Here is a 25,045-nt window from a genome sequence, read left to right on the forward strand (position 1 = left end):
TCGCCACAGCCCTCTCCCAGAGTGTAGAAGAGAGAGAGTAACGTCACGCTGTGATCTCGCCGCAAAGCGGGCCGCTATGGGCTATAGTTCCAAACATTGGAACTATCTCAGTGAGACGGACAGAGCACTTCCGCATTCCATTTTTCTCGATGGGAGTCAAAGCTAGTGTCATAACTCTCTAATATACGGCTCTGCCCTGTCCACCAGGAGGGGGGCGGGGCTTCACCCCAGGCCTCTCCACCAGGAGGGGGTGGGGGGCGGGGCTTCACCCCTCCCCTCTCCACCAGAGGGGGCGGGGCTTCCGGCACATTAAAACAACCTCCTCCAGCCTCAACCTGGCGCCCTTTTTCCTCTCCTTTATTCTCTCCTTTATTCTTTATTCCGCATCAAGAAAAGAATAGAAAGAAACACGTGTTGTGTTTTTTTTACACGACGTTCATTCATTCTGAGAAGGTAAAGACAAAATAACATGATTTTATTATCGTTATTTATTTTTTAAGGTAAATGTGTGTGTCTGTTTAAAAGGTGTATGTTGTTTAAAGGGGCGGGTTGTGTGTGTGTGTGTTTGTTACATGCACACACTGTGTGTAGTACAGAGGGAGCTCGAGCTGTAGACTTTTCAAACCGGGCAGAACCGGAGAGGATTCAGACATTATTATATAGATTTATGTCTTTATATTATTCCTCCGTCCGTCGAAGCTACGTGTTTTTTAACATCTTTTTGGGGGGAAATTAAAAAAAAAAGGTAAGATTTTTAAACATTAAAAAATCCGTCAAAATGTGAATAAATAAATAAAGTGACTGAACGGTTTGTTGCTTTTTAACAAGATTTCCCCCTTTTTAACAGAAAAAAGGGGGAAATCCTGATGAAAGGCGCTTTATAATGTATAATATATAATGCATTATATATATATATATTATATATATAACATGTCGGTGTTTTTAAAAGGTTTTGCAGGGTTTTAAAGCTCTAATAAACACGTCGTCGTGGTAACGCGGTTTAACGTCGCTTTAAACTCGACGGTTTATCGTCATATCGTCATATCGTGCATTCGGTGTTTTTTTAAAGGGAGATTTAAAGGTTGTTTGTGTTTTATTATTATTACATCTATGTCTTCCTCCTCCATGGCGGAGAGAGGAGGAGGAGGAGCAGATCTACAAGCTCACCAGGCGTCGCGTCCGCCTAGCCTTGTGAGCTTGTAGATCTGCTCCTTTTTTTTTTTTCACACAGCAGAGTCATTGTAACGTGTTTTAATGTAACCCTGCAATGCATGCAGTGTGTGTGTGTGTGTGTGTGTGTGTGGGCCATGCATGTGTGTGTGTGTGTGTGTGTGTGTGTGTGCGGGCCATGTGTGTGTGTGTGTGTGTGTGTGTGCAACCACGGTCTGCAACGTCGATTTAAAATGTATTCCAGTTTTTTATCAGATCTTAAAGCTTACATTTCATCGTTCTACTGGGCCACAGTGATATATATATATATATATATATACATTTGTTATTTTTATAATCTATATATTGTGTGTTTTGTGTGATTTAAATGTATATTTTTGCATCTTATTAATGAAACAACATGAGCTTTTGTTTATATGAATTATGATGTGTTGTCCGGTCGTACGGAGACCTATAGAGCTGGAGATAATAAAGTGTGGCGCGCAGGGCCTAGCTATAGCATGCTAACATGCTAATGCTAAACCAGCAGTACAATGCAATGCAATACTATAGCATGCTAACATGCTAATGCTAACCCAGCAGTACAATGCAACACTACAGCGTGCTAACATGCTAATGCTAAACTAAGTAGTGCAATACAATAGTACGATGCTAACGTGCTAATGCTAAACCAATACAATACACTATAGCATGCTAACTCTTAATGCTAAACTGTGCAGACTGTGGTTCTCCAAAGTGGGGTCCGGGGTCCTTGATGGGGGGGAGGGGTTCCTGGGGGGTCCCCAGAAAAAAAACATTTTAATGTAGCATTACAGTCAGTTGAACCACTTCGATCACTACTAAGCTAACACACTGTGTGTGTGTGTGTGTGTGTGTGTGTGTGTGTGTGTGTGTGTGTGTGTGTGCAACAAGCCCATTGAGGTCCTCTTGGACGTGATCCAGTCCTTTAAACTAGAACCAGTTTATCTAAAAGACCTTCTAATACCTGGAGAGAGAAATAAATACCATCTCTGCATCAACAGTAATCAACCAACTATAACTATAATATATATACTGTAACAACCCGGTCCAACACTCTGGACACATTGTCACATAATATAAGAAAGACACAAACATTGTGGAAAAAGCAGATCCACAAGCTTGTTGTGAGCTTGTAGATCTGCTATTTTCACAATATTTATCTGTGGAACAGGATCATACTAAATGTAACGCCTCAACTCCTACAATTCCAAGCGCTTGTCGGGGTGGGGGGTCCCCAGTTCAAATATGATTATACTGGGGGGTCCCCAGTTCACATATGATTATACTGGGGGGTCCCCAGTTCACATATGATTATACTGGGGGTCCCCAGTTAAAATATGATTATACTGGGGGGGTCCCCAGTTCAAATATGATTATACTGGGGGTCCCCAGTTAAAATATGATTATACTGGGGGGGTCCCCAGTTCAAATATGATTATACTGGGGGTCCCCAGTTCAAATATGATTATACTGGGGGGTCCTCAGTTCAAATATGATTATACTGGGGGGTCCCCAGTTCACATATATGATTATTTTGGTGGGGTCATAGCCTGAAAAGGTTGAGAACCACTGTGTATATAGATAGATAGATCCACACAACATGCATCACTATAGTATTGTGTCCTCTTGGGCCTGATCCAGTCCTTTTTACAAGCTTGTAGATCGGCTATTTTCACAATGTTTGGATTATTAAAAAGGTCTTAAAAGTCATTAAATTGTCACTTTATAAAAGTACAGATACCCTGGTATGTAGACTTATATACTGTATGATGGTTTGTTTACTGTTCAGTGAGAACTATTGTTGCGCACCCCCCCCCCCCCCCCCACAACCAATAATTTGGGGACCCCCAGTCTAGCGGATGAGGCATCAATGGTAGTGGAACTATGTCGAGGACTATATACCGAGGTGAACCCAGCTACCTACTGAGGAGGAGGGTCTTATTTTGTGTAGTGTGTGTGTGTGTGTGTGTGTGTGTGTGTGTGGTCCCCCTTGTGTTGCCCCCCCCCCCCCATGCTGTGATGTTAATGTGGGATAAGGTCAATTACATTATTGTGTGTTTTGTCAGATCTAGACGCAGAGAGAACATGAGTGGAAAGGAGGCTGCAGAGGGGGAGGAGAAGAGGGGCCGCGGGAGACCCCGCAAGCACCCCCCCCAGGAAAAGACTGATGTAGTAAGTGTCATCATTTATTGGTCCAATTAATGTCTTATGTTTAATGTGCTTTAAACATATCATGTATTAATACCCTCTTCTTTAATGTGCTTTAAATGCCGGTAGATGTAGTATTTATGTCCATAGTTTATGTGTTTTAATTCATTAAAGGGCAAGACCACTTTGGTAGAGGTTTGGGTTGTGTATATACCTTGCCATGATGTAACCCCAAAGGTGGACAAGAAATACAAAATAATTGCTCCATTGATTAGAAATTGATAATTCAAAATATGCTCCTCATTGACTTACATTGTACGGTAAAACAGCTCTCAAAGTCACTCTTTTAGCACATAAATGAACCCAAACAAAGCTGATTCCGAGAATATAGAGCATATAGGGCATCACCAAACCCAGTACTGTTTGTTTTTTTTAATAAAAATGTCAACTTCCTGTTGATTTTACTATTTGAAGATCTGGATCTGGATCCGCGGATCCAGTCCAGGTTTTCTACTTATTAAAAACAGTACAGTGGGTTTGGTGATGCTCTATATTGCCTGAATCAACTTTGTTTGTGTTCATTTATGTGCTAAAAGAGTGACTTTGAGAGCTGTTTTAACGTACAATGTAAGTCAATGAGGAGCATATTTTGAATTATCAATTTCTAATCAATGGAGCAATTATTTTGTATTTCTTGCCCACCTTTGGGGTTCCATCATGGCAAGGTAAATACACAACCCACACCTCTACCACAGTGGTCTTACCCTTTAAGACTGGGAACGCATCTGTCATTTTTGGCTATTAAAAAATAACAGATCTACAAGCTCGTAGCGCGGCGCTGAGTGCCGCGCTACGAGCTTGTAGATCTGTTATTTTTTTAAATTTGTGTACATTTGTGCAAATCTTTGAATATGTTTTTTTTTAAAAGCCAACATTTGTAACTCAAATCTTTGCTTCATGGTGGGGGTCCCTGAACAACATATTTTGCGATGGGGGTCCGTGGCCAAATACATATTATTTTGGAGGTCCTTGACATGAAAAAGTTTGAGAACCACTGATATACAAACATGCGTCTTTTTTTTCTTCTTCTAAAGCTGTTAGGATTTAGAAGACATTTGTAGAATCCCCCCAGAAGCAAAGATTTGAGTTACAAATGTTCGCTAATAAAAGTGTGTATTCAAAGATTTGCACCCATTTTCACTATTGTTAAAAAACAGCAGATCTACAAGCTCATTGCGTGGCACTCTGTTGAATGATTGGTAAGTTCATTAAACCAAGACAAGATTTCATTACGGAATGAGTGGGCAAAACCATACCTATATTAAATAGTTTATAGGGTCAATATAAGTAAATACATAAATATAGACAGACTCAACATTCAAATAAAAAGTAAGAATACAAAAATACATATTCAAGTGTTTTGCATGAAAACAGCCACTTTTAAAGGGACAGTTCACCCCCAAAATCACTTTTTTCCCCCCCCTATCGGTCAGTCACCCCATGGAGACTTGAATTCATGGATATTTTTTTAGTTTTTGTCTCATTCCTAAGACAATTAATTGATGACCGGCAGCGGTTCCGGTAGGAGAGTCTCCTTTGTGTCTCCTACCGGAACCGCTGCCTACCGAGTTTTTGTCTTAGGAAGAATGAGACAAAAACTAAAAAAATATCCATGAATTAAAGTGTCCATGGGGTGACTAACCGATAGAAAAAAAGACATTTTGTGGGTGAACTATCCCTTTAACCCATTAAAACCGGGAAAGCCGGAAAGTGTCATTTTAGAAGTTTTTCGGGGAAACTCTTTAGGATTTAGAACAGAGGTTCTCAAAAATACCAGATATACAAACTTGAGCTTGTAAATCCGCTGTTTTTGAACATTTTTGAAATACGTTTTTTTTATATTATATGATTTACATTTTGTTAACACAAATCTTCTCTTCTGGGGGTCCCATGGCACAAAACATTTTCAGATGGGGGTCCCATGGCACAAAACATTTTCAGATGGGGGTCCGCGGCCAAATGCATATCATTTTGGGGCTCGTCTTAGAACTACTGATTCTATAAGGCATTTTGTAGAATGGGTCTTAAAGGGTTAAGATCTAAATCATCATGCCTTCAGCTCGTGCACCAGATACTAACATGTTATGAGTTTAGGTGCAAAGTTCAGACTAAGTGCCTTTTGTTGTGTCTTTGTTTGTGCCAACACAACAAAACATGCAACAAAGTAACCAGGGTTAAAGGGCTAGACCACTGTGGTAGAGGTTAGGGTTGTGTAGTTACCTTTCCGTGGTTTAACTCCAAAGCTGGACAAGAAATCAAAAAATAATTGCTCCATTGATTAGAAATTGATCATTCAAAATATGCTCCTCATTGACTTACATTGTACGGTGAAACAGATCTCAAAGTCACTCTTTTAGCACGTAAAGGAACGCAAATAAAGTTGATTCAGACAATATAGAACATCACAAAACTCGGTACTGTTTTTATTTTAATAAAAATGTCAACTTCCTGTTTTTTTTTACAATTTGAAGACCAGGGGTTCCCCAGCAAAATTAGCTAGCGTCACAATCATTTTAACCACTTAGCTTTGACTGTTCAAAAATAGCAGATCTACAAGCTCATAGCACGGCACCGAGCTAATATATCTTTGAATATATATTTATATATATATATATATTTTTTGAGCGATCATTTTGAACACAAATCTTTGCTCCGGGGGGTCCCTGACATTTTCAGATGGGGGTCCTTGGCATGAAAAAGGTTAAACCACTGGGCTAAATGATATACTGTTAAAAATAATCTGTACGTTGAAACTACATTGAACTGCCGCGCTATGAGCTTGTAGATCTGCTATTTTTGCCTAGGCGTTGCAACTACTTAACACCCTCAGCTGCAACGCTCTAGGCGTGTGACGAGTCAGAACCAGGAAGCAGCAGCGGGTTGTTCTCTAGGCGTGTGTGACGAGTCAGAACCAGGAAGCAGCAGCGGGTTGTTCTCTAGGTGTGTGTGACGAGTCAGAACCAGGAAGCAGCAGAGGGTTGTTCTCTAGGCGTGTGTGACGAGTCAGAACCAGGAAGCAGCAGAGGGTTGTTCTCTAGGTGTGTGTGACGAGTCAGAACCAGGAAGCAGCAGAGGGTTGTTCTCTAGGCGTGTGTGACGAGTCAGAACCAGGAAGCAGCAGCGGGTTGTTCTCTAGGTGTGTGTGACGAGTCAGAACCAGGAAGCAGCAGAGGGTTGTTCTCTAGGCGTGTGTGACGAGTCAGAACCAGGAAGCAGCAGAGGGTTGTTCTCTAGGTGTGTGTGACCATTCAGAACCAGGAAGCAGCAGAGGGTTGTTCTCTAGGCGTGTGTGACGAGTCAGAACCAGGAAGCAGCAGCGGGTTGTTCTCTAGGTGTGTGTGACGAGTCAGAACCAGGAAGCAGCAGAGGGTTGTTCTCTAGGTGTGTGACGAGTCAGAACCAGGAAGCAGCAGCGGGTTGTTCTCTAGGTGTGTGTGACGAGTCAGAACCAGGAAGCAGCAGAGGGTTGTTCTCTAGGCGTGTGACGAGTCAGAACCAGGAAGCAGCAGAGGGTTGTTCTCTAGGCGTGTGACGAGTCAGAACCAGGAAGCAGCAGAGGGTTGTTCTCTAGGCGTGTGACGAGTCAGAACCAGGAAGCAGCAGCGGGTTGTTCTCTAGGCGTGTGACGAGTCAGAACCAGGAAGCAGCAGAGGGTTGTTCTCTAGGCGTGTGACGAGTCAGAACCAGGAAGCAGCAGCGGGTTGTTCTCTAGGCGTGAGTGACGAGTCAGAACCAGGAAGCAGCAGAGGGTTGTTCTCTAGGCGTGAGTGACGAGTCAGAACCAGGAAGCAGCAGAGGGTTGTTCTCTAGGCGTGTGTGACGAGTCAGAACCAGGAAGCAGCAGAGGGTTGTTCTCTAGGCGTGTGACGAGTCAGAACCAGGAAGCAGCAGCGGGTTGTTCTCTAGGCGTGAGTGACGAGTCAGAACCAGGAAGCAGCAGAGGGTTGTTCTCTAGGCGTGTGTGACGAGTCAGAACCAGGAAGCAGCAGCGGGTTGTTCTCTAGGCGTGTGACGAGTCAGAACCAGGAAGCAGCAGAGGGTTGTTCTCTAGGCGTGTGTGACGAGTCAGAACCAGGAAGCAGCAGAGGGTTGTTCTCTAGGCGTGTGTGACGAGTCAGAACCAGGAAGCAGCAGAGGGTTGTTCTCTAGGCGTGTGTGACGAGTCAGAACCAGGAAGCAGCAGCAGGTTGTTCTCTAGGCGTGTGACGAGTCAGATCACACCTGAGACGCAGGAGGAGGCTGGATTGCCAGAACTGCTTATTATAATTTCCCCGCAAGATTTTATTTGAAAATAGCAGATCTACAAGTGAGCTTGTGCCCCCCCCCCCCCCCCCCACCAGAAGCAAAGATTTGAGTTAAAAATGTTGTTTGAAGAAATGTCCTCAAAGAATCTGCGCCCAAGTTTCACGATAAAAAAAAAGAGGCAGATCTACAAGCTCATAGCTGAGCTTGTAGATCTGCTATGACCCTCCTGAACGCCATCATAGTTTGACCTCTGACCCCGGTGGGTCCTGTATGAGTCATGAGGCAGCAGCAGCCGTGAGCTTCATAAGTGAAGTGTGTGTAACCTGAACTCATCCAACTAGTAGTACTACTCTCTACTCTGAATGGATAGCGTAGCGTCGGGGTGATTCACCCTGCTAGCTGTCAGACAGGCTTGTTAACCCCTTAAGAACGGGAACGCATCTCTGTCATTTTAAGATGTCTGTGGGATATATATTTAAAAAAAATAGCAGATCTACAAGCTCGTAGCGCGACTACCATGTGCCGCGCTACGAGCTTGTAGATCTGCTTTTTTCTTAAGTTTTTTTTTTTATCGTGAAAATTGGGTGCAAATCTTTGAGTACATTCTCGAAATCCTTTTTTCTACTAAAATCATTTAGTAGGATCCCCCCAGAAGCAAAGATTTGAGTTAAAAATGTTATGTAAAAAAAAAATATATGTTCATGCACCAATTTTCACGATAAAAACAAAAACAAATAGCAGATCTACAAGCTCGTGCTACGAGCTTGTAGATCTGCTATTTTTGAACAGCCCAAAGAAATCCCCCCAAAAAAATGCCACTTTCCCCCGTCCCGTCTTTAATGGGTTAACTCTTCGGGATTGAATTGCGTGGTCGGTTTCTTTTTGCCGCCGCCGCTATGTTACTATGATCTGGATGCAACCAGAGGCAGCTCTGCCATGATGATCTGCAAGACCACATGCAGCCACTGAGTCATAAGTTCATCATCATGTCCCTGACTCCCTGCTGCCGTAGGAACCCTTTTAGACCGTGAACGCATCTGTGTGCCTTTCTATTTTTAGATTCCTCTGGCTATTCAAAAATAGCAGATATACAAGCTCATAGCGCGGCAGCTTGTAGATCTGCTATTTTTGAAAAATCGTGACCCTTTTTTCAAACCTTTGAATAATATATATATATTTTTAAAGCCAACATTTGTAACTTAAATCTTTGCTTCTTGGAGGATTCCACAAATGTCTAATAAATCCTAACAGCTTTTTGAAAAAAACATACGTTGCTATAATCAGTGATTCTCAAACTTCTTTTTCATGTCAAGGACCCCCAAGATTCTATGTATTGAATACTTTTATTAGTCAGAAATGTAAACATTTAGGTTAAAAAAAAGAGTCCAGGGGGACCATTGTGGTCCTGTGTATTCAATTCATCAACAGAACGGAGCGTTGGATATGAGCACGTTAATACACGTCGTCAAAAAAAAAAAAAAAATAGGTGGCAGAGTGACACCTGCTCCTTCCAATGCAAATTAATATCCATCTCTTCTGTAGTTTTCTGATGGATGCTTTTTCAGGACGGTTTAGAAAGAAAGCAGTGAATCACATCCCATTAATGGATGTGATTCACTGCAACTGTCCTGAAAAAAATCTATCAGAATGCAGTGTGTCTGTACTCATCTTTCACAGATGTTTAAAAAGACACGTGCCATTAACACATTGACCGCCGGGCCCGTAGTTCTACGGGCCGTTAAATCCAACGCTTAACCGCCGATCCCGTAGCCTACGGGCTGTGGTGCTTTTTCCTTTTTTTCGAAAAATCTTTTTTTTTCTTCAATTTTCCGGTACGGCACATTTCATTGTAACACCACCGGAAACAGAATTATTTGGGATCCGGTTTTGACGATCACGCCGGCTCCCATTCTAAAGTCTACACTGAAACGCCATTTTCTTCGATTGTAGTTTTTCTCCTCGCTGATCACTGTTTAACATAAACCGTTCTAACTCAACAATGGATGCCCCGTTTGACACGTGGTTTGGACTGGTAGACACAGGGAGATGTCCGCGATGTTTACAAACAGTGCACAGCTCAATCTTAAGGATTTTAACGATGTCTATGGCGACGTGAAAAAAACAAAAAACAACAATAAAACGTTGGCACTGGTGAGTACATTATGAGATTAACCTCTGGCGGTCAATGTGTTAAAACACACTGAATTGTTTTTCTCATTATTACAATATAAAACTTCAAATAAAAAATACTGAAGTTCTCAACCTGTGATTCGGGATCCCCAGGGGGGTCCCCATATGAATGTGCGGGGGTCCTCAGATGACAAAGAAGCGACGGTGACAATTAAGGACTTCTACGACCTTTTTAATACCTAAAAATAAATCGGACCATAACTGCATCAAAAGTATTCAATAAACTACGCTATAAAAACTGGTCAAACTTTGGCCAAATAATCTAATGATATACCAAATAATATAAGAACGAGGCAAACATTTTGATAATAGCCAAAGAAATATAAAAATGACAGATTATTTCCCAGTCAAACTGGGTTAATGTATAATTCGTAACGAGTGTACAAATGTGTCCATTAGGTTCCATTCGTACACTCTGTGATTCTACGGTTTATCTCGTTAACAGCTCATCAGGTCAATTGGCTAATTAGTGCTCGTTAATGTGGTTACATCTTGTCACAGCTTGTACACCGTAAACGACCTTGATGTTTAACTCTTCGGAGCTATTTGTGCAAGACACTGTTGTACTGCAGCCAAGTATAAAGTAGGGCTTAATCAGATTATTATTTAAAACATCTGTCGGATTCTTTTTTTTCGCAATGAGGTTAATATACAATTTAATATAAAAAAAATTGCTTCAAGAATATTCGATTAATGGAAACCCTTTCCATTAATCGAAGTTCCAAGTGGATGAGCTACCATTGAGGATTTGAGTGCGTCTACCACGGTACCCGGAACGCTCGCCCCAAAACACACTCGCCCCCCCCCTTTTTATAAGGTTAGGCATAGTTTTACTGAGGTTACTCAGTAAGTTAAGACTGCTTGTTTTTGCAGAAAATGCACGTGTCAGGGCGGTGTTACACAGAGACATGTTACACCTAAATTTGTCATCTCGCCCGCTGATGCTACAGGGTTCATGTATGTAAGGATAAGGCTCTGAACCTTCTGTTCTCAAGGACCCCGACATGGAACAGTTTGGCTGCAGACCCCAAATCTATGAATATATATTCTACAAATGTCTCTAAAACAGTTTTTTGAAAACACACCTGTTGCTACATCAGTGGTTCTCAGACTTTTTCATGTCAAGATTATATGTATTTCACCGCGGACCCCGCGTTCCAGGGACCCCCAGGGACCCCCCAGAACCAAAGATTTGAGTAAAAAATGTTTACTTTAAAACAATATATATTCAACGATTTTCACACATTTTCACGTAAAAAAAAAAAAGGCAGATCTACAAGCTCGTAGCGCTACGAGCTTGTAGATCTGCTATTTTTGAATAGCCAAAGTGTAAAATAATGCTTTCTAGCTCAAATCAAAAAGTGACACAGATGCGTTCCAGGTCTCAATGGGTTAAATCTATAGCTCTAGTTTTATTTTGTTGACTGTTTTCTCTCTCTCTCCTGTGTTCTCCAGGGTGCCCCGTCTCCCAAGAGGCCCAGAGGGCGGCCGAAGGGCAGCAGAAACAAGGGGCGCTCACCAGCGAAGGCCAAAGTACGTCTGCTTTTTACTCTCATGCCTTTCCTTACCCCCACTGAACCACATCAACCCTGTTACCTCTAGTAGAGATGTACCCCCCACTGAACCACATCAACCCTGTTACCTCTAGTAGAGATGTACCCCCCACTGAACCACATCAACCCTGTTACCTCTAGTAGAGATGTACCCCCCACTGAACCACATCAACCCTGTTACCTCTAGTAGAGATGTACCCCCCACTGAACCACATCAACCCTGTTACCTCTAGTAGAGATGTACCCCCCACTGAACCACATCAACCCTGTTACCTCTAGTAGAGATGTACCCCCACTGAACCACATCAACCCTGTTACCTCTAGTAGAGATGTACCCCCCACTGAACCACATCAACCCTGTTACCTCTAGTAGAGATGTACCCCCCACTGAACCACATCAACCCTGTTACCTCTAGTAGAGATGTACCCCACTGAACCACATCAACCCTGTTACCTCCAGTAGAGATGTACCCCCACTGAACCACATCAACCCTGTTACCTCTAGTAGAGATGTACCCCCCACTGAACCACATCAACCCTGTTACCTCTAGTAGAGATGTACCCCACTGAACCACATCAACCCTGTTACCTCCAGTAGAGATGTACCCCCACTGAACCACATCAACCCTGTTACCTCTAGTAGAGATGTACCCCACTGAACCACATCAACCCTGTTACCTCTAGTAGAGATGTACCCCCCACTTAACCACATCAACCCTGTTACCTCTAGTAGAGATGTACCCCACTGAACCACATCAACCCTGTTACCTGTAGTAGAGATGTACCCCACTGAACCACATCAACCCTGTTACCTCTAGTAGAGATGTACCCCCACTGAACCACATCAACCCTGTTACCTCTAGTAGAGATGTACCCCACTGAACCACATCAACCCTGTTACCTCTAGTAGAGATGTACCCCACTGAACCACATCAACCCTGTTACCTGTAGTAGAGATGTACCCCACTGAACCACATCAACCCTGTTACCTCTAGTAGAGATGTACCCCCACTTAACCACATCAACCCTGTTACCTCTAGTAGAGATGTACCCCACTGAACCACATCAACCCTGTTACCTCTAGTAGAGATGTACCCCACTGAACCACATCAACCCTGTTACCTCTAGTAGAGATGTACCCCACTTAACCACATCAACCCTGTTACCTCTAGTAGAGATGTACCCCACTGAACCACATCAACCCTGTTACCTCTAGTAGAGATGTACCCCACTGAACCACATCAACCCTGTTACCTCTAGTAGAGATGTACCCCACTGAACCACATCAACCCTGTTACCTCTAGTAGAGATGTACCCCACTGAACCACATCAACCCTGTTACCTCTAGTAGAGATGTACCCCACTTAACCACATCAACCCTGTTACCTCTAGTAGAGATGTACCCCACTGAACCACATCAACCCTGTTACCTCTAGTAGAGATGTACCCCCACTGAACCACATCAACCCTGTTACCTCTAGTAGAGATGTACCCATACAATCTTTGTCTCCGCCAGGCCGAAAGGCATGGCGAGAGAGTATGTTTTACCCTGTGTGTGTGTGTGTGTGTGTGTGTGTCATTCTGTCATTTTGTGTACAGCTAATCTCCGGCATTCATGATTTTTTGGCCTATTATAGCGCCACCAGGAGCACAATAACCTACGTGACCTGGTGGAGACCTGTGTTCCGAGGAGCACTTTTTCTAGTTGGATGCTGAGCTCCGATACCAGTGTGTCAGTCTTTTCAAATTGAAACTTCTTTTCTAGTCATTCAAAGAAATGCATAATAATATGACTACAGAGTCATCAGCAGCACCTGTTTAGAGTAACAGAAATGTGTTTGTAGTTAACGTCAGCAAATGGGTTCTTTGCGGTCTGAGCTTGTAGATCAGCCATTTTCACCGTGTGACACAACCACACGACATGGTATTAAAAAAAGTAGGCCATGCTGCAGCACCGACTGTCTGTCTCTGTCTGTCTCTACAGCCCGTCTTGTCGTGGCTGTTTTGGCGGTTGGAAGGATTATTTCAGTTTGTACGCGTTTGGCAACGGAATCTAAAAACCTCATCCTCTGTCTAGGAAGTCCTGTTACTACGATTTACACACATCTACCCCCCCCCCCCTCCAGTGATTAAAATAGTGTGGCCCACCAGAGGGGCTTCCCTTTTGTATTAAAAGAAAAAATGGTTTAGTGGCTGACTGGCTGTATTTAACCCATTAAGACCGGGAACACATGCTGTGTCATTTTAAGGTTACTTTAGGCCATTCAAAGAATAGCTTGTAGATCTGTAAGTCCTAACAGTGTGTTGCTATATCAGTGGTGGTCCAAACTCTTTCCATGTCAAGGAAACCACCCAAAATGATATGTTTGCACTATAGTAGAGATGTTCCATAATTATGTACACACAGGGTCCTTGAAATAAAACCTTTAGACCCACTGATCTACCAATAAAAACAAACAAACATTCATAATAAAGTACAGCTCCACATTTTACAAGTTGGTTGCATGCCCGAAAATGGCCGATCTGCAAGCTCACAACGAGTCGCAGCGCGCGACTCGTTGTGAGCTTTAACTTTTAATAAGACAATAATAATAATAATAATAAACTTTATTTGTATAGCACCTTTCATGACATGAAATGCAGCTCAAAGTGCTTTACAGAGCAATAATACAATTACAGTTAGAACCAATTCAACAATAAAGCAAACAAAAATAAAATAAAATAAAATAAAAGCAGTAAAATGCAGTAAAATGCAGTGGCCCTCGCCACTACACAAACACAAATGGATATAACTTAAATGTAGTGGCCACTGTCCTCTACAACACAGCTAAAGAAATATCCACACTTCACACAATTGCCAATATTACATGTGTACCTTGTGTACCTTAGTAATATATCTTCACACAATTGTCAATATTACACCTTAGTAATATATTTTCACTTAGTAATATTACACCTTAGTAATATATTTTCACCATGTTTACCACGTGTGGACTAGCCCAGGGGATCTGCTAACTTATCACATCCAAACCACACACCGTACACCCCTGAGAATCGGGGTTATACAAGATATATAGACTAAACATAGACAAAAGGATCTGCCCTGGAGGGTCCACCACGTGTCGACGTGCCCCAGAGGATAATTCACTAAATCCTCCAGATGGAGTTATCAGACTCTTGTCTTTTAACTACCGTGACTCTCTCTTCCACTCACACAAAACAAAAGCAAAGGCATAAAACAACATTAAAATAGGGAATACAGTGAGGAATTAAAAATCAACCAAAGAATCAGCTAAAAGCTAGAGTGAAGTAATAGGTCTTGAGCTGTGCTTTAAAGCTATCGACAGTGGCTGCCTGTCTTAAGTGTAATGGGAGTTTATTCAATACAGAGATTAAAAGGTTAAAAAGGCTGCTGAAGGCCAGGGAATAAAACTAAAGTTGAATGGCAGTTGAAAAGGTGGTAGGAGATCAGGCTAGGTGGGAAAAGCAGTTCTGAAGAGGTGGGTTTTGAGGGAGGTTTTGAACATGGCAAGGGTGGGGGCGGTTTTGATGTGAGGTGGGAGTGGGTTCCAGAGGGTGGGTGCTGCAACGGAGAATGCCCGGAGAATGCCCTATCACCTGGGGTTGCTACAAATGTCTTCTAAATCCCAACAGTTTTCTGAAAACAACCTTTGTTTCTATATCAGTGGTTCTCAAACTTTTTCATGTCAAGGACCCCCAAAATGATATGTATTTGGCCGCCGACCCCCATCTCAAAACGTGTTGTTCCAGGGACCCCCTAGAAGCAAGGAAAATATTCGCTTTAAACAATATATATTCAAAAGATTTTCACGATTTTTCAAAAATCGCAGATCTACAAGCTCATGCCGCGCTATGAGCTTGTAGATCTGCTATTTTTGAATAGCCAAAGTGTAAAATAATGTTTTAGCTTAAATGAAAAAGTGACACAGACACGTTCCAGGTCTTTTCAGATTTTCGGTGGTGAGATTTAATGAGTCTTTAATCCACGGTGTCTGTGGACAGATTGAGATCAGATCTGCTTCATGAAGTCTGAACAGCAAAAAAACAAAAAGGGGGAAAAAACAAACTGATAGAAACTGTTTTTTATTGTGAATCAGATTTAAAACACTTTCCTTGGTGTTTTGCAAATGTGATTCAAATCTAATATCTAAAGCAGGGGTCTTCAACAGGGGGTCCTCAGAGCTACTAAAGGGGGTCTGCCAAATCTTTGTGCGATATATGTTTTCGTTTTTTTTATACCTTAACCACTTGAGCCCTTTAGCCCAAAAATAGCCGATCTACAAGCTCACAACGCCTCGCGCTGCGAGCTTGATCACATTTAATAACAGAGTGGCCAATAGGTCTTAAAGATCACATTTTTAAGGTTGGAAGTAAAGAACATCAGATTTGCCTCTCAGTGTGAACCAGACCCCTCCTCCCCCCCCTCCACACAGCCCTAGTTCTTCTCTCCTTGTCGTTTCCATAGCAACAGCTGATTTCTCCCCTCGCCCCATCTTTCTCTCTCTCTTTCTCTGTCTCCCTCTCTCTGTCTCTATCTCTGTCACTCTCTGTATCTATGTCTCTCTCTGTCTCTGTCTGTCTCTGTCTGTCTGTCTCTGTCTCTCTGGGTCTGTATCTATGTCTCTCTCTGTCTCTGTCTGTCTCTGTCTGTCTGTCTCTCTGTCTCTCTGTCTCTCTGGGTCTGTATCTATGTCACTCTCTGTATCTATGTCTCTCTGTCTGTCTGTCTCTGTCTGTCTCTCTCTCGGCCTCTCTGTCTCTGTCTGTGTCTCTCTCTCTCTCGGCCTCTCTCTCTCTCGGCCTCTCTGTCTCTGTCTCTGGTCAGTGTAGGATAAATGTCTACATGCATGTTATCATGGACTAATAGTAAATGTCTACATGCATGTTATCATGGACTAATAGTAAATGTCTACATGCATGTTATCATGGACTAATAGTAAATGTCTACATGCATGTTATTATGGACTAATAGTAAATGTCTACATGCATGTTATCATGGACTAATAGTAAATGTCTACATGCATGTTATCATGGACTAATGTCTTCTAGCCATGTCTTCTGTGAAAGCATGTCACACACCCAAAATGGTATAATAATATTTTCGGTATATTAGGTATATTTAAGATCAAATAGCGTTTGAAGTCATAAATAACCAGCAATGGAATACAACGTTTTAGAAGCATCTTCCATAATAAACGTGAATGTTCTGAGAGAATGTCATGAAAGCAAAGTTGAATCCATTTAGACCAAGAATGCATCTGTCATTTTAAGATTTATTTGGCTATTAAAAAATAGCAGATCTACAAGCTCATGAGCTTGTAGATCTGCATGTGCATCTGCTACATTGCACGAAAATGTGTTCAATTTGCCCGATTCTACAAATGTCGTCTAAATCCTGTTGCTATAATATCAGTGGGTGCTCAAACCTTTTCATATCAAGGACCCCCAAAATGATATGTATTTGGCCGTGGACCCCCATCTGAAAATATTTAGTCCCAGGGACCCCCAGAAGCAAAGATTTGAGTTAAAAAAATGTATGCATGTATTCAAAGATTTAACACAAACGTTCAAGATCTTTCAAAAACGATAGCAGATCGTAGTGTGGCACTATGAGCTTGTAGATCTGCTGTTTTTGAATAGCCAAAGTGTAAAATAATGGTTATAGCGTGACACAGATGTGTTCCCGGATTGAAAGGGTTAAATTAGTTTAGTCTGGTTTGGCTGTATTTGTGTAGAACAGCAACATTAACCCATTAACACCTGGAACGCATCGGTGTCATTTTATGTTGAGCTAAAAAAGCATTATTTTACAGTTTGGGCTTTTCAAAAATAGCGGATCTACAAGCTCATAGTGAAACACTACGATCTGCTATCGTTTTTGAAAGATCTGCTATTTTAGAAAAATCGAGAAATGTGTGCAAATTAATATATTTAATTTTAAAGCAAACATTTTTTTAACTCAAATCTTTGCTTCTAGGGGGTCCCTGGAACAACATATTTTGAGATGGGGGTCCACGGCCAAATACATATCATTTTGGGGGTCCTTGACATGAAAAAGCTTGAGAACCACTGATATAGAAACATACGTTTTTCAGAAAACGGTTGGGATTTAGAAGACATTAATAAGAATCAGATTTAGAAGACAATAAGAATCAGCCTCAGGTCTTAATGGGTTAAAGCAGGGGTCTTCAACGTTTTCAGGCCAAGGACCCCCTAGCTGAGAGAGAGAGATGAAGCAGGGACCCCCTCTATATCGTATAAAACTGTGTTTCAGATAAACTTTTGCTGCTCTTTTTTCCCTCTACACCTGTAACTCTTTAGCCAAAAATAGCCGATCTGCTATTTTTGTCTAAAGTTCTCCTCAGAAAAGAGATGCTAGGGTTCAAGTGGTTAACGTAAAAAATAATAATCATATCTCACAAAGATTTGGCGGACCCCCTGTAGTAACTCTGAGGACCCCCTAGGGGTCCCGGACCCCCTGTTGAAGACCCCTGGGTTAAGGTTTAGAAGGATGCTAGCTAAGCGTCATGGTTACATGTTCATTCATGATATTCATGATGCTTTATTCCATGAAGTTTCTACTGTCAGCATGTGTGACTGTGTTGAGGCTTTTTAGTTTTTTCTCCTGGTTTGTTTGGTTCTCTCAGAACAGCTGTCTTTTGTTGCCAGATTTTGAGAGAGAAATGAGCAACTAGGTCTATGAAGACCAGCTCTAAAGGATCGACTGTTTATTATAGGCCACATGAGCATCGGATATTTGAAGATAGCCGATCTACAAGCTCACAACGCGTTGCGTTGTAAATCTGCTATCTGCTATCTGTAAAAACGTGAAAAAAAATGCTTTTTTTTTTAAACATTTGAACACACATCTGGTACAGGGGTCACAAAATACTCTTAGATGAGAATTGGGGTGGAGGGGGGGTGGGGGGGGGGGGGGGTCCATGGACAAATGCATATTAACTCTTAAACTGCCAGCAGTTTACATGGTAAAACATAGGGAAAATGTTTTTTAACATTGAAGTGAATGGAGCAGAAACTTTTGGTTCTTTGTGAAGAAGGGAAAAACGGCAGGCAGAGTTAATATGGGGGTCCTTCACCTGAAGAGTTAATATGGGGGTCCTTCACAGAGTTAATATGGGGGTCCTTCACCTGAATGAGTTAATATGGGGGTCCTTCACCTGAAGAGTTAATATGGGGGTCCTTCACAGAGAGTTAATATGGGGGTCCTTCACCTGAATGAGTTAATATGGGGGTCCTTCACCTGAAGAGTTAATATGGGGGTCCTTCACCAGGCAGAGAGTTAATATGGGGGTCCTTCACCTGAAGAGTTAATATGGGGGTCCTTCAGGCAGAGAGTTAATATGGGGGTCCTTCACCTGAAAAGGTTTGAGAACCACAGGTTCAGCCCGTTAGGACCTGAGGACGATTCTACAAAAGGTCTTCTAAAATCCTATCGGTTCTTTATGTTTCTATATCAGTGGTGCTCAAACTTTTCCATGTCAAGGACTCAAGATTTGAGTTACAAATGTTTGCTTTAAAAATGCACACATTTTCACTATTTTTCAAAAATAGCAGATCTACAAGCTCACCGCGCTATGAGCTTGTAGATCTGCTATTTTTGAAAAATAGCCCAAAGACATCTTCAAAATGACACAGATGCGTTCCCGGTCTTAATGGTTTTAAAAGACATTTATGAAGGAAACTCCTGAAGAAGCTATAACTACACTTTAGAAACCAGCCCCCCCCCCCCCCCCCCCCCACTACCAATATTTACAGATAAACAAGCCCACGGTCCCTTACAACAAGCAGACCTGGCAACCCTGCCAGCTGTCTGTGTGAGCCTCTCTCTGACCAGGTGGCCAGCGAACTGCCCCCCCCCCTCCCCCTCCCCCCCCCATCGCACTTCCTGTCCGCCTTCCAGATAATAGAACCATGAACCCAATGCCCTCCCTGTTAACATCTGTGTACAGGCAACACTGCCCTCTGCAGGCCGTGAGGTGCAGGTTTCTCTGGGAAGAAGCAGCAAATTATGAAATGGTTTTCTTCTTCTTCAAAAGGTTAAAATGTCATTTAGACGCATGTTGTTTGATGGTATATTAAGCTTTACTGGAGTATTTACCATCTTCAATACTTTTACTTTTACTCCACTCCATCTCAGAGGCAAATATTGTACATTTACTCCACTACAATATGATATTAACGGGTCATCTCCTGTGTGTGTGTGTGTGTGTGATATTAACGGGTCATCTCCTGTGTGTGTGTGTGTGATAATAACGGGTCATCTCCTGTGTGTGTGTGATATTAACGGGTCATCTCCTGTGTGTGTGTGTGTGTGATATTAACGGGTCATCTCCTGTGTGTGTGTGTGTGTGTGTGTTAACGGGTCATCTCCTGTGTGTGTGTGTGTGTGTGTGTGTGATATTAACGGGTCATCTCCTGTGTGTGTGTGTGTGTGTGTGTGTGTGATATTAACGGGTCATCTCCTGTGTGTGTGTGTGTTATTAACGGGTCATCTCCTGTGTGTGTGTGTGTGTGTGTGTGTGTTAACGGGTCATCTCCTGTGTGTGTGTGTGTGTGATATTAACGGGTCATCTCCTGTGTGTGTGTGTGTGTGTGTGATATTAACGGGTCATCTCCTGTGTGTGTGTGTGTGTGTTATTAACGGGTCATCTCCTGTGTGTGTGTGTGTGTGTGTTAACGGGTCATCTCCTGTGTGTGTGTGTGTGTGTGTGTGATATTAACGGGTCATCTCCTGTGTGTGTGTGTGTGTGATAATAACGGGTCATCTCCTGTGTGTGTGTGTGATATTAACGGGTCATCTCCTGTGTGTGTGTGTGTGTGTGTGTTAACGGGTCATCTCCTGTGTGTGTGTGTGTGTGTGTGTGATATTAACGGGTCATCTCCTGTGTGTGTGTGTGTGTGTGTGTGATATTAACGGGTCATCTCCTGTGTGTGTGTGTGTGTGTTATTAACGGGTCATCTCCTGTGTGTGTGTGTGTGTGTGTGTTAACGGGTCATCTCCTGTGTGTGTGTGTGTGTGTGATATTAACGGGTCATCTCCTGTGTGTGTGTGTGTGTGTGTGATATTAACGGGTCATCTCCTGTGTGTGTGTGTGTTATTAACGGGTCATCTCCTGTGTGTGTGTGTGTGTGTGTTAACGGGTCATCTCCTGTGTGTGTGTGTGATATTAACGGGTCATCTCCTGTGTGTGTGTGTGTGTGTGTGTGATATTAACGGGTCATCTCCTGTGTGTGTGTGTGTGTGTGTGATAACGGGTCATCTCCTGTGTGTGTGTGTGTGTGTGTGTGTGTGATATTAACGGGTCATCTCCTGTGTGTGTGTGTGTGTGTGATAACGGGTCATCTCCTGTGTGTGTGTGTGTGTGTGTGTGTGTGTGATATTAACGGGTCATCTCCTGTGTGTGTGTGTGTGTGTGTGTGATATTAACGGGTCATCTCCTGTGTGTGTGTGTGTGTGTGTGTGTGTGATATTAACGGGTCATCTCCTGTGTGTGTGTGTGATATTAACGGGTCATCTCCTGTGTGTGTGTGTGTGTGTGTGTTAACGGGTCATCTCCTGTGTGTGTGTGTGTGTGTGTGTGTGTTAACGGGTCATCTCCTGTGTGTGTGTGTGTGTGTGTGTTAACGGGTCATCTCCTGTGTGTTTCAGAAAGCGACGCCGGTAGCCTCACCCACCACACCCGGTGGAAAACGCCGGGGAAGACCTAAGAAGGAGGTAAGACATCCTTCCTCCTTACAGCTCTATTTAATACAGAGGTTATTTGAAAATAGCAGATCTACAAGCTCACAGGTTCACGATGCTTTAAACACAACATTATTTTCCAGTCAATTGACCGAAAAATCTTTTTACATTATTTTTTACACAAATCCAGTATTTTTTATAATATGTTTTCTCTCTCTTTTCACTACAGTAGTAAATGATAAACTCTTCTATTTTTTGTAGTCAATTCTCTTCAAAGATCCTGTATTTATTGTATTTTTTACACGCCGTGCCCTCTGCTTTTTGCATCACCATGTGTTTTTATTAAATCAATTTAAATAGTTTATCGATAAATCGTTACATGAACAGGAGCCATGTTGTTGATGATGATCCTATTTATGATGGGGAACCACTTAGAACTAGAGATGCTGGTTTTAGGTCAAACCGTCTGGATCGGTGCTCAGCCGGTCCCTGTCATGACTTCAGATTGTATGAGGGTTAAATTGATTCTGCGTGCGTTGGCACTGCGCAGCAACAGCATGATGATCAGAGTCGTGTGAGTCGACTCAGTAAACATAAGCAAGAGAAGCCCACAGATGGTGCTGATTACCTTTGAAATATAAGGATACATATATTGAATATATATATATATTATGGAATATATTATATTATATATAGCGCCACCAGGAGGCCGATTTATGCAAAACCCATTTACTCCTACAGATTTTATCCAAACATCACGCAAATCGGTACACAGTATTTCTATAGTCATGTGACCAAGACGGATCTGTCCGATATTCCATCCTGATTGGCTAAGGTTGGCTTCCAAAGTTTGCAGGATTGGTCCGTTTTGAACAAAATGTCTCAAATCATGAACACAGCGTGCGATTTCCGTGAAAACTTGCACACACATTCCCACTAGGCCGAGGAAGAAATGCCACCCTTTTCACATTGGCCTATTATAGCGCCACCAGGTGGCCACAATAACCTACCTGACCTGGCGGAGACCTGTGCTCTGAGGAGCACTTTTTCTAGTTTAGTTTTGCTTTTAGCTCAAATAAGAAAATACATTTGCATTAAGATAAGATATTGTTTGTTTGTAAAAGATTACCATTTTTAATAAATAATATTTCAATAACTGATCTCAATATGGAGCCATAATAAGTTTTGCCAAAATCATGCAGCTCTATAACAGTGACAGCCATAACAGCAATGGTACAAAATAAAAAATAAATGATATAGGCTACAGTAGTATTCTCTTAAGAATTCTTCTTGTTTTTGTAATGACTTTAGGCCTTTCGTTGCATAGTTAGGGCATCAATATTATAGCCATATCATGATATAGGACTGGATATCGTCTGTGATTTTGGATATTGTACTATTATGATATGGCATAAGTGCTCCTTTCCTGGTTTAATCTTATTGGTACTCTGTATTGGCAAATACACAAAATTAAGTACTTGTACTCAGCCTGAACAAAATCTAGTTAGAAAATCGGCAAAACCGCTATCGGCAGGTCAGACTTTAAAAAAAACCTGTAATCGGTATCGGCCAAGGATTTTTCAATCGGTGCATCTCGAGTAAAAGTACAAAAGTGTTGGTATCAAAATATACTTAAAGTACTAAAATGTTTGAAAATGGCAGATTGTAGATCTGCTATTTTCTAATAGCCTAGGTATAAAATAGGGTTAATGTATGTTTTATAAATAATGTGATGTATAATTTATATCTGCAATGTAACTAGTAACTAAAGTTTTCATATAATTGTAGTGGAGTAAAATTACAATATTAGCCTCTGAGATGTAGTGGAGTATAAGTAAAAGTACTGAAAATTTGAAATACTGCAGTAAAGTAAAAAATAACTACTTAAGTACAGTACTTGAGTATATGTACTTAGTTACTTTACACCGCTGGTATTTGGCTGCGGACCCCCATCTCAAAACAATTTAGTTCCAAGAAGCAAAGATTTGAGAAAAACATTTTATATAGTAAAATATTTGCACACATTCAAAAGATTCTTCAAGCAGATCTACAAGCTCATAGCGCGGCACAGCTTGTATATCTGCTATTTTTGAATAGCCAAAGTAAATATAATAATGGTTTAAGTGGTTTGAATGGGTTAACGTCCTCCATAAGGCTGGACAGCATTAGTCACACACAGAGAGAGAGAGAGAGAGAGAGTGACCCGTAGTTACCCCGTTACCCTGGCCTCTGCTTTTATGAATGAGAGAGAGAGGGGGGGGGGTGGATAGTGAGAGTTTGAGGAAACCAACAGTGTTGCCATGTCTGCTTTTTATAAGCAACTTTGGGCTTGTTGTTCTGTAAAGTTGCTTGTAAATATTGACGGTTGCATTTTTTTCTTGGGTTTGTTTCTAAAGTGTAGATTATTATTTGGTCTGGTTTCTAAAGTGTAGATTATTATTTGGTCTGGTTTCTAAAGTGTAGATTATTATTTGGTCTGGTTTCTAAAGTGTAGATTATTATTTGGTCTAGTTTCTAAAGTGTAGATTATTATTTGGTCTGGTTTCTAAAGTGTAGATTAATATTTGGTCTGGTTTCTAAAGTGTAGATTATTTGGTCTGGTTTCTAAAGTGTAGATTATTATTTGGTCTGGTTTCTAAAGTGTAGATTATTATTTGGTCTGGTTTCTAAAGTGTGATTATTTGGTCTGGTTTCTAAAGTGTAGATTATTTGGTCTTGTTTCTAAAGTGTAGATTATCTGGTCTGGTTTCTAAAGTGTAGATTATTTGGTCTGGTTTCTAAAGTGTAGATTATTTGGTCTTGTTTCTAAAGTGTAGATTATTTGGTCTTGTTTCTAAAGTGTAGATTATTTGGTCTAGTTTCTAAAGTGTAGATTATTTGGTCTGTTTCTAAAGTGTAGATTATTTGGTCTTGTTTCTAAAGTGTAGATTATTTGGTCTGGTTTCTAAAGTGTAGATTATTTGGTCTGGTTTCTAAAGTGTAGATTATTTGGGCTTGCCGTGTAATGTGGTGTTTAAACCAGTGGCTCTTAAACATTTTGTGGTGTTAACGGTTTGAACAAATATAAAAAAAACATTTCACATTTTCTTCATGATTTTGTTTGAAAATAGCCGATCTACAAGCTCGCAACGCGTTGCGAGCTTGTAGATCGGCTATTTTCAAATAGCCTTTGCGTATAGGTTTGATGTGTGTGTGTGTGTGTGTGTGTGTTTGATGTGTGTGTGTGTGTGTGTGTGTGTGTTGTTTAAAATTAGTGTCGCTTCCTTTGGGGTCTTGTTTTCATAGACCCGGTTGCTCGGTTCTCCCGCAAAACCTGGCAACACTGGATGCGTCATGGCTGACTCAGCCCTGTGAATCACTCCTCACCGTATACAGATGGCTCACTCACCCTGCTGCTGGCTGAAGGTTTCCCCCGCAGCAAGCTACTATTTAGGACACATTTTAATCATGTTTTATGTTGATATACTTGGCTTGCGTTCAGACGTGAAAGCATTGATGTTAGCGTGGTGGTGAGTGAGTCACAGGACGTTGTTAGAGAGAGAGAGAGAGAGAGAGAGATCTGCCCTGGTAGAGCCTGGAATGGAATTTACCTCAAAGACCAGTATTGGAAAAAGTACTACATGTGTTTTACTTAAGTAAAAGTATCGATACTCCAATGTAGAAATACTGTCCGGAATTTAAAAAAATGACTTGAAAGTAATGGTATCAAAAAGTACTCATTATGCAGAAGGTCCCATTTCAAGTTTTCAAATGTAAAAAAAAACGTTTGAAACTAGCAGATCTACAAGCTCACACCGCGACACGTTGTGAGCTTGTAGATCGGCTATTTTCCAATGGCCGAAATGTATATAGGTCTGAAGTGGTTAATGTATGTTTTGTATTAATTAATAATCAAAATCTACAAAGTAACTAAAGTTTTCAAATAATTGTAGTG

The 25,045-nt window shown here is 41.6% G+C and overlaps 1 protein-coding gene across 2 annotated transcripts in view; it reads left to right on the top strand.

Annotated features, from left to right (window-relative positions):
- Positions 1 to 340: 340 nt before the first annotated feature.
- The window catches only part of hmga1a (high mobility group AT-hook 1a), a 28,272-nt gene continuing 3,567 nt past the window's right edge, over positions 341 to 25,045 (top strand). Inside the window, exons 1-4 of one of the 2 annotated variants that reach the window (XM_080444114.1) lie at positions 341 to 453; positions 3,258 to 3,363; positions 11,290 to 11,367; positions 21,079 to 21,144. In XM_080444114.1, the coding sequence (XP_080300240.1) occupies positions 3,277 to 3,363; positions 11,290 to 11,367; positions 21,079 to 21,144 (231 nt within the window). In that variant the 5' untranslated portion in view covers positions 341 to 453; positions 3,258 to 3,276. Of the gene's footprint in view, positions 454 to 603; positions 746 to 3,257; positions 3,364 to 11,289; positions 11,368 to 21,078; positions 21,145 to 25,045 lie in introns of those variants that run through there. The other variant, XM_080444115.1, reaches the window with a different exon arrangement.

Source organism: Gymnoscopelus braueri (assembly GCF_963280865.1).
Source record: "Gymnoscopelus braueri genome assembly, chromosome: 12".
NCBI classification, from domain to species: Eukaryota; Metazoa; Chordata; class Actinopteri; order Myctophiformes; family Myctophidae; genus Gymnoscopelus; species Gymnoscopelus braueri.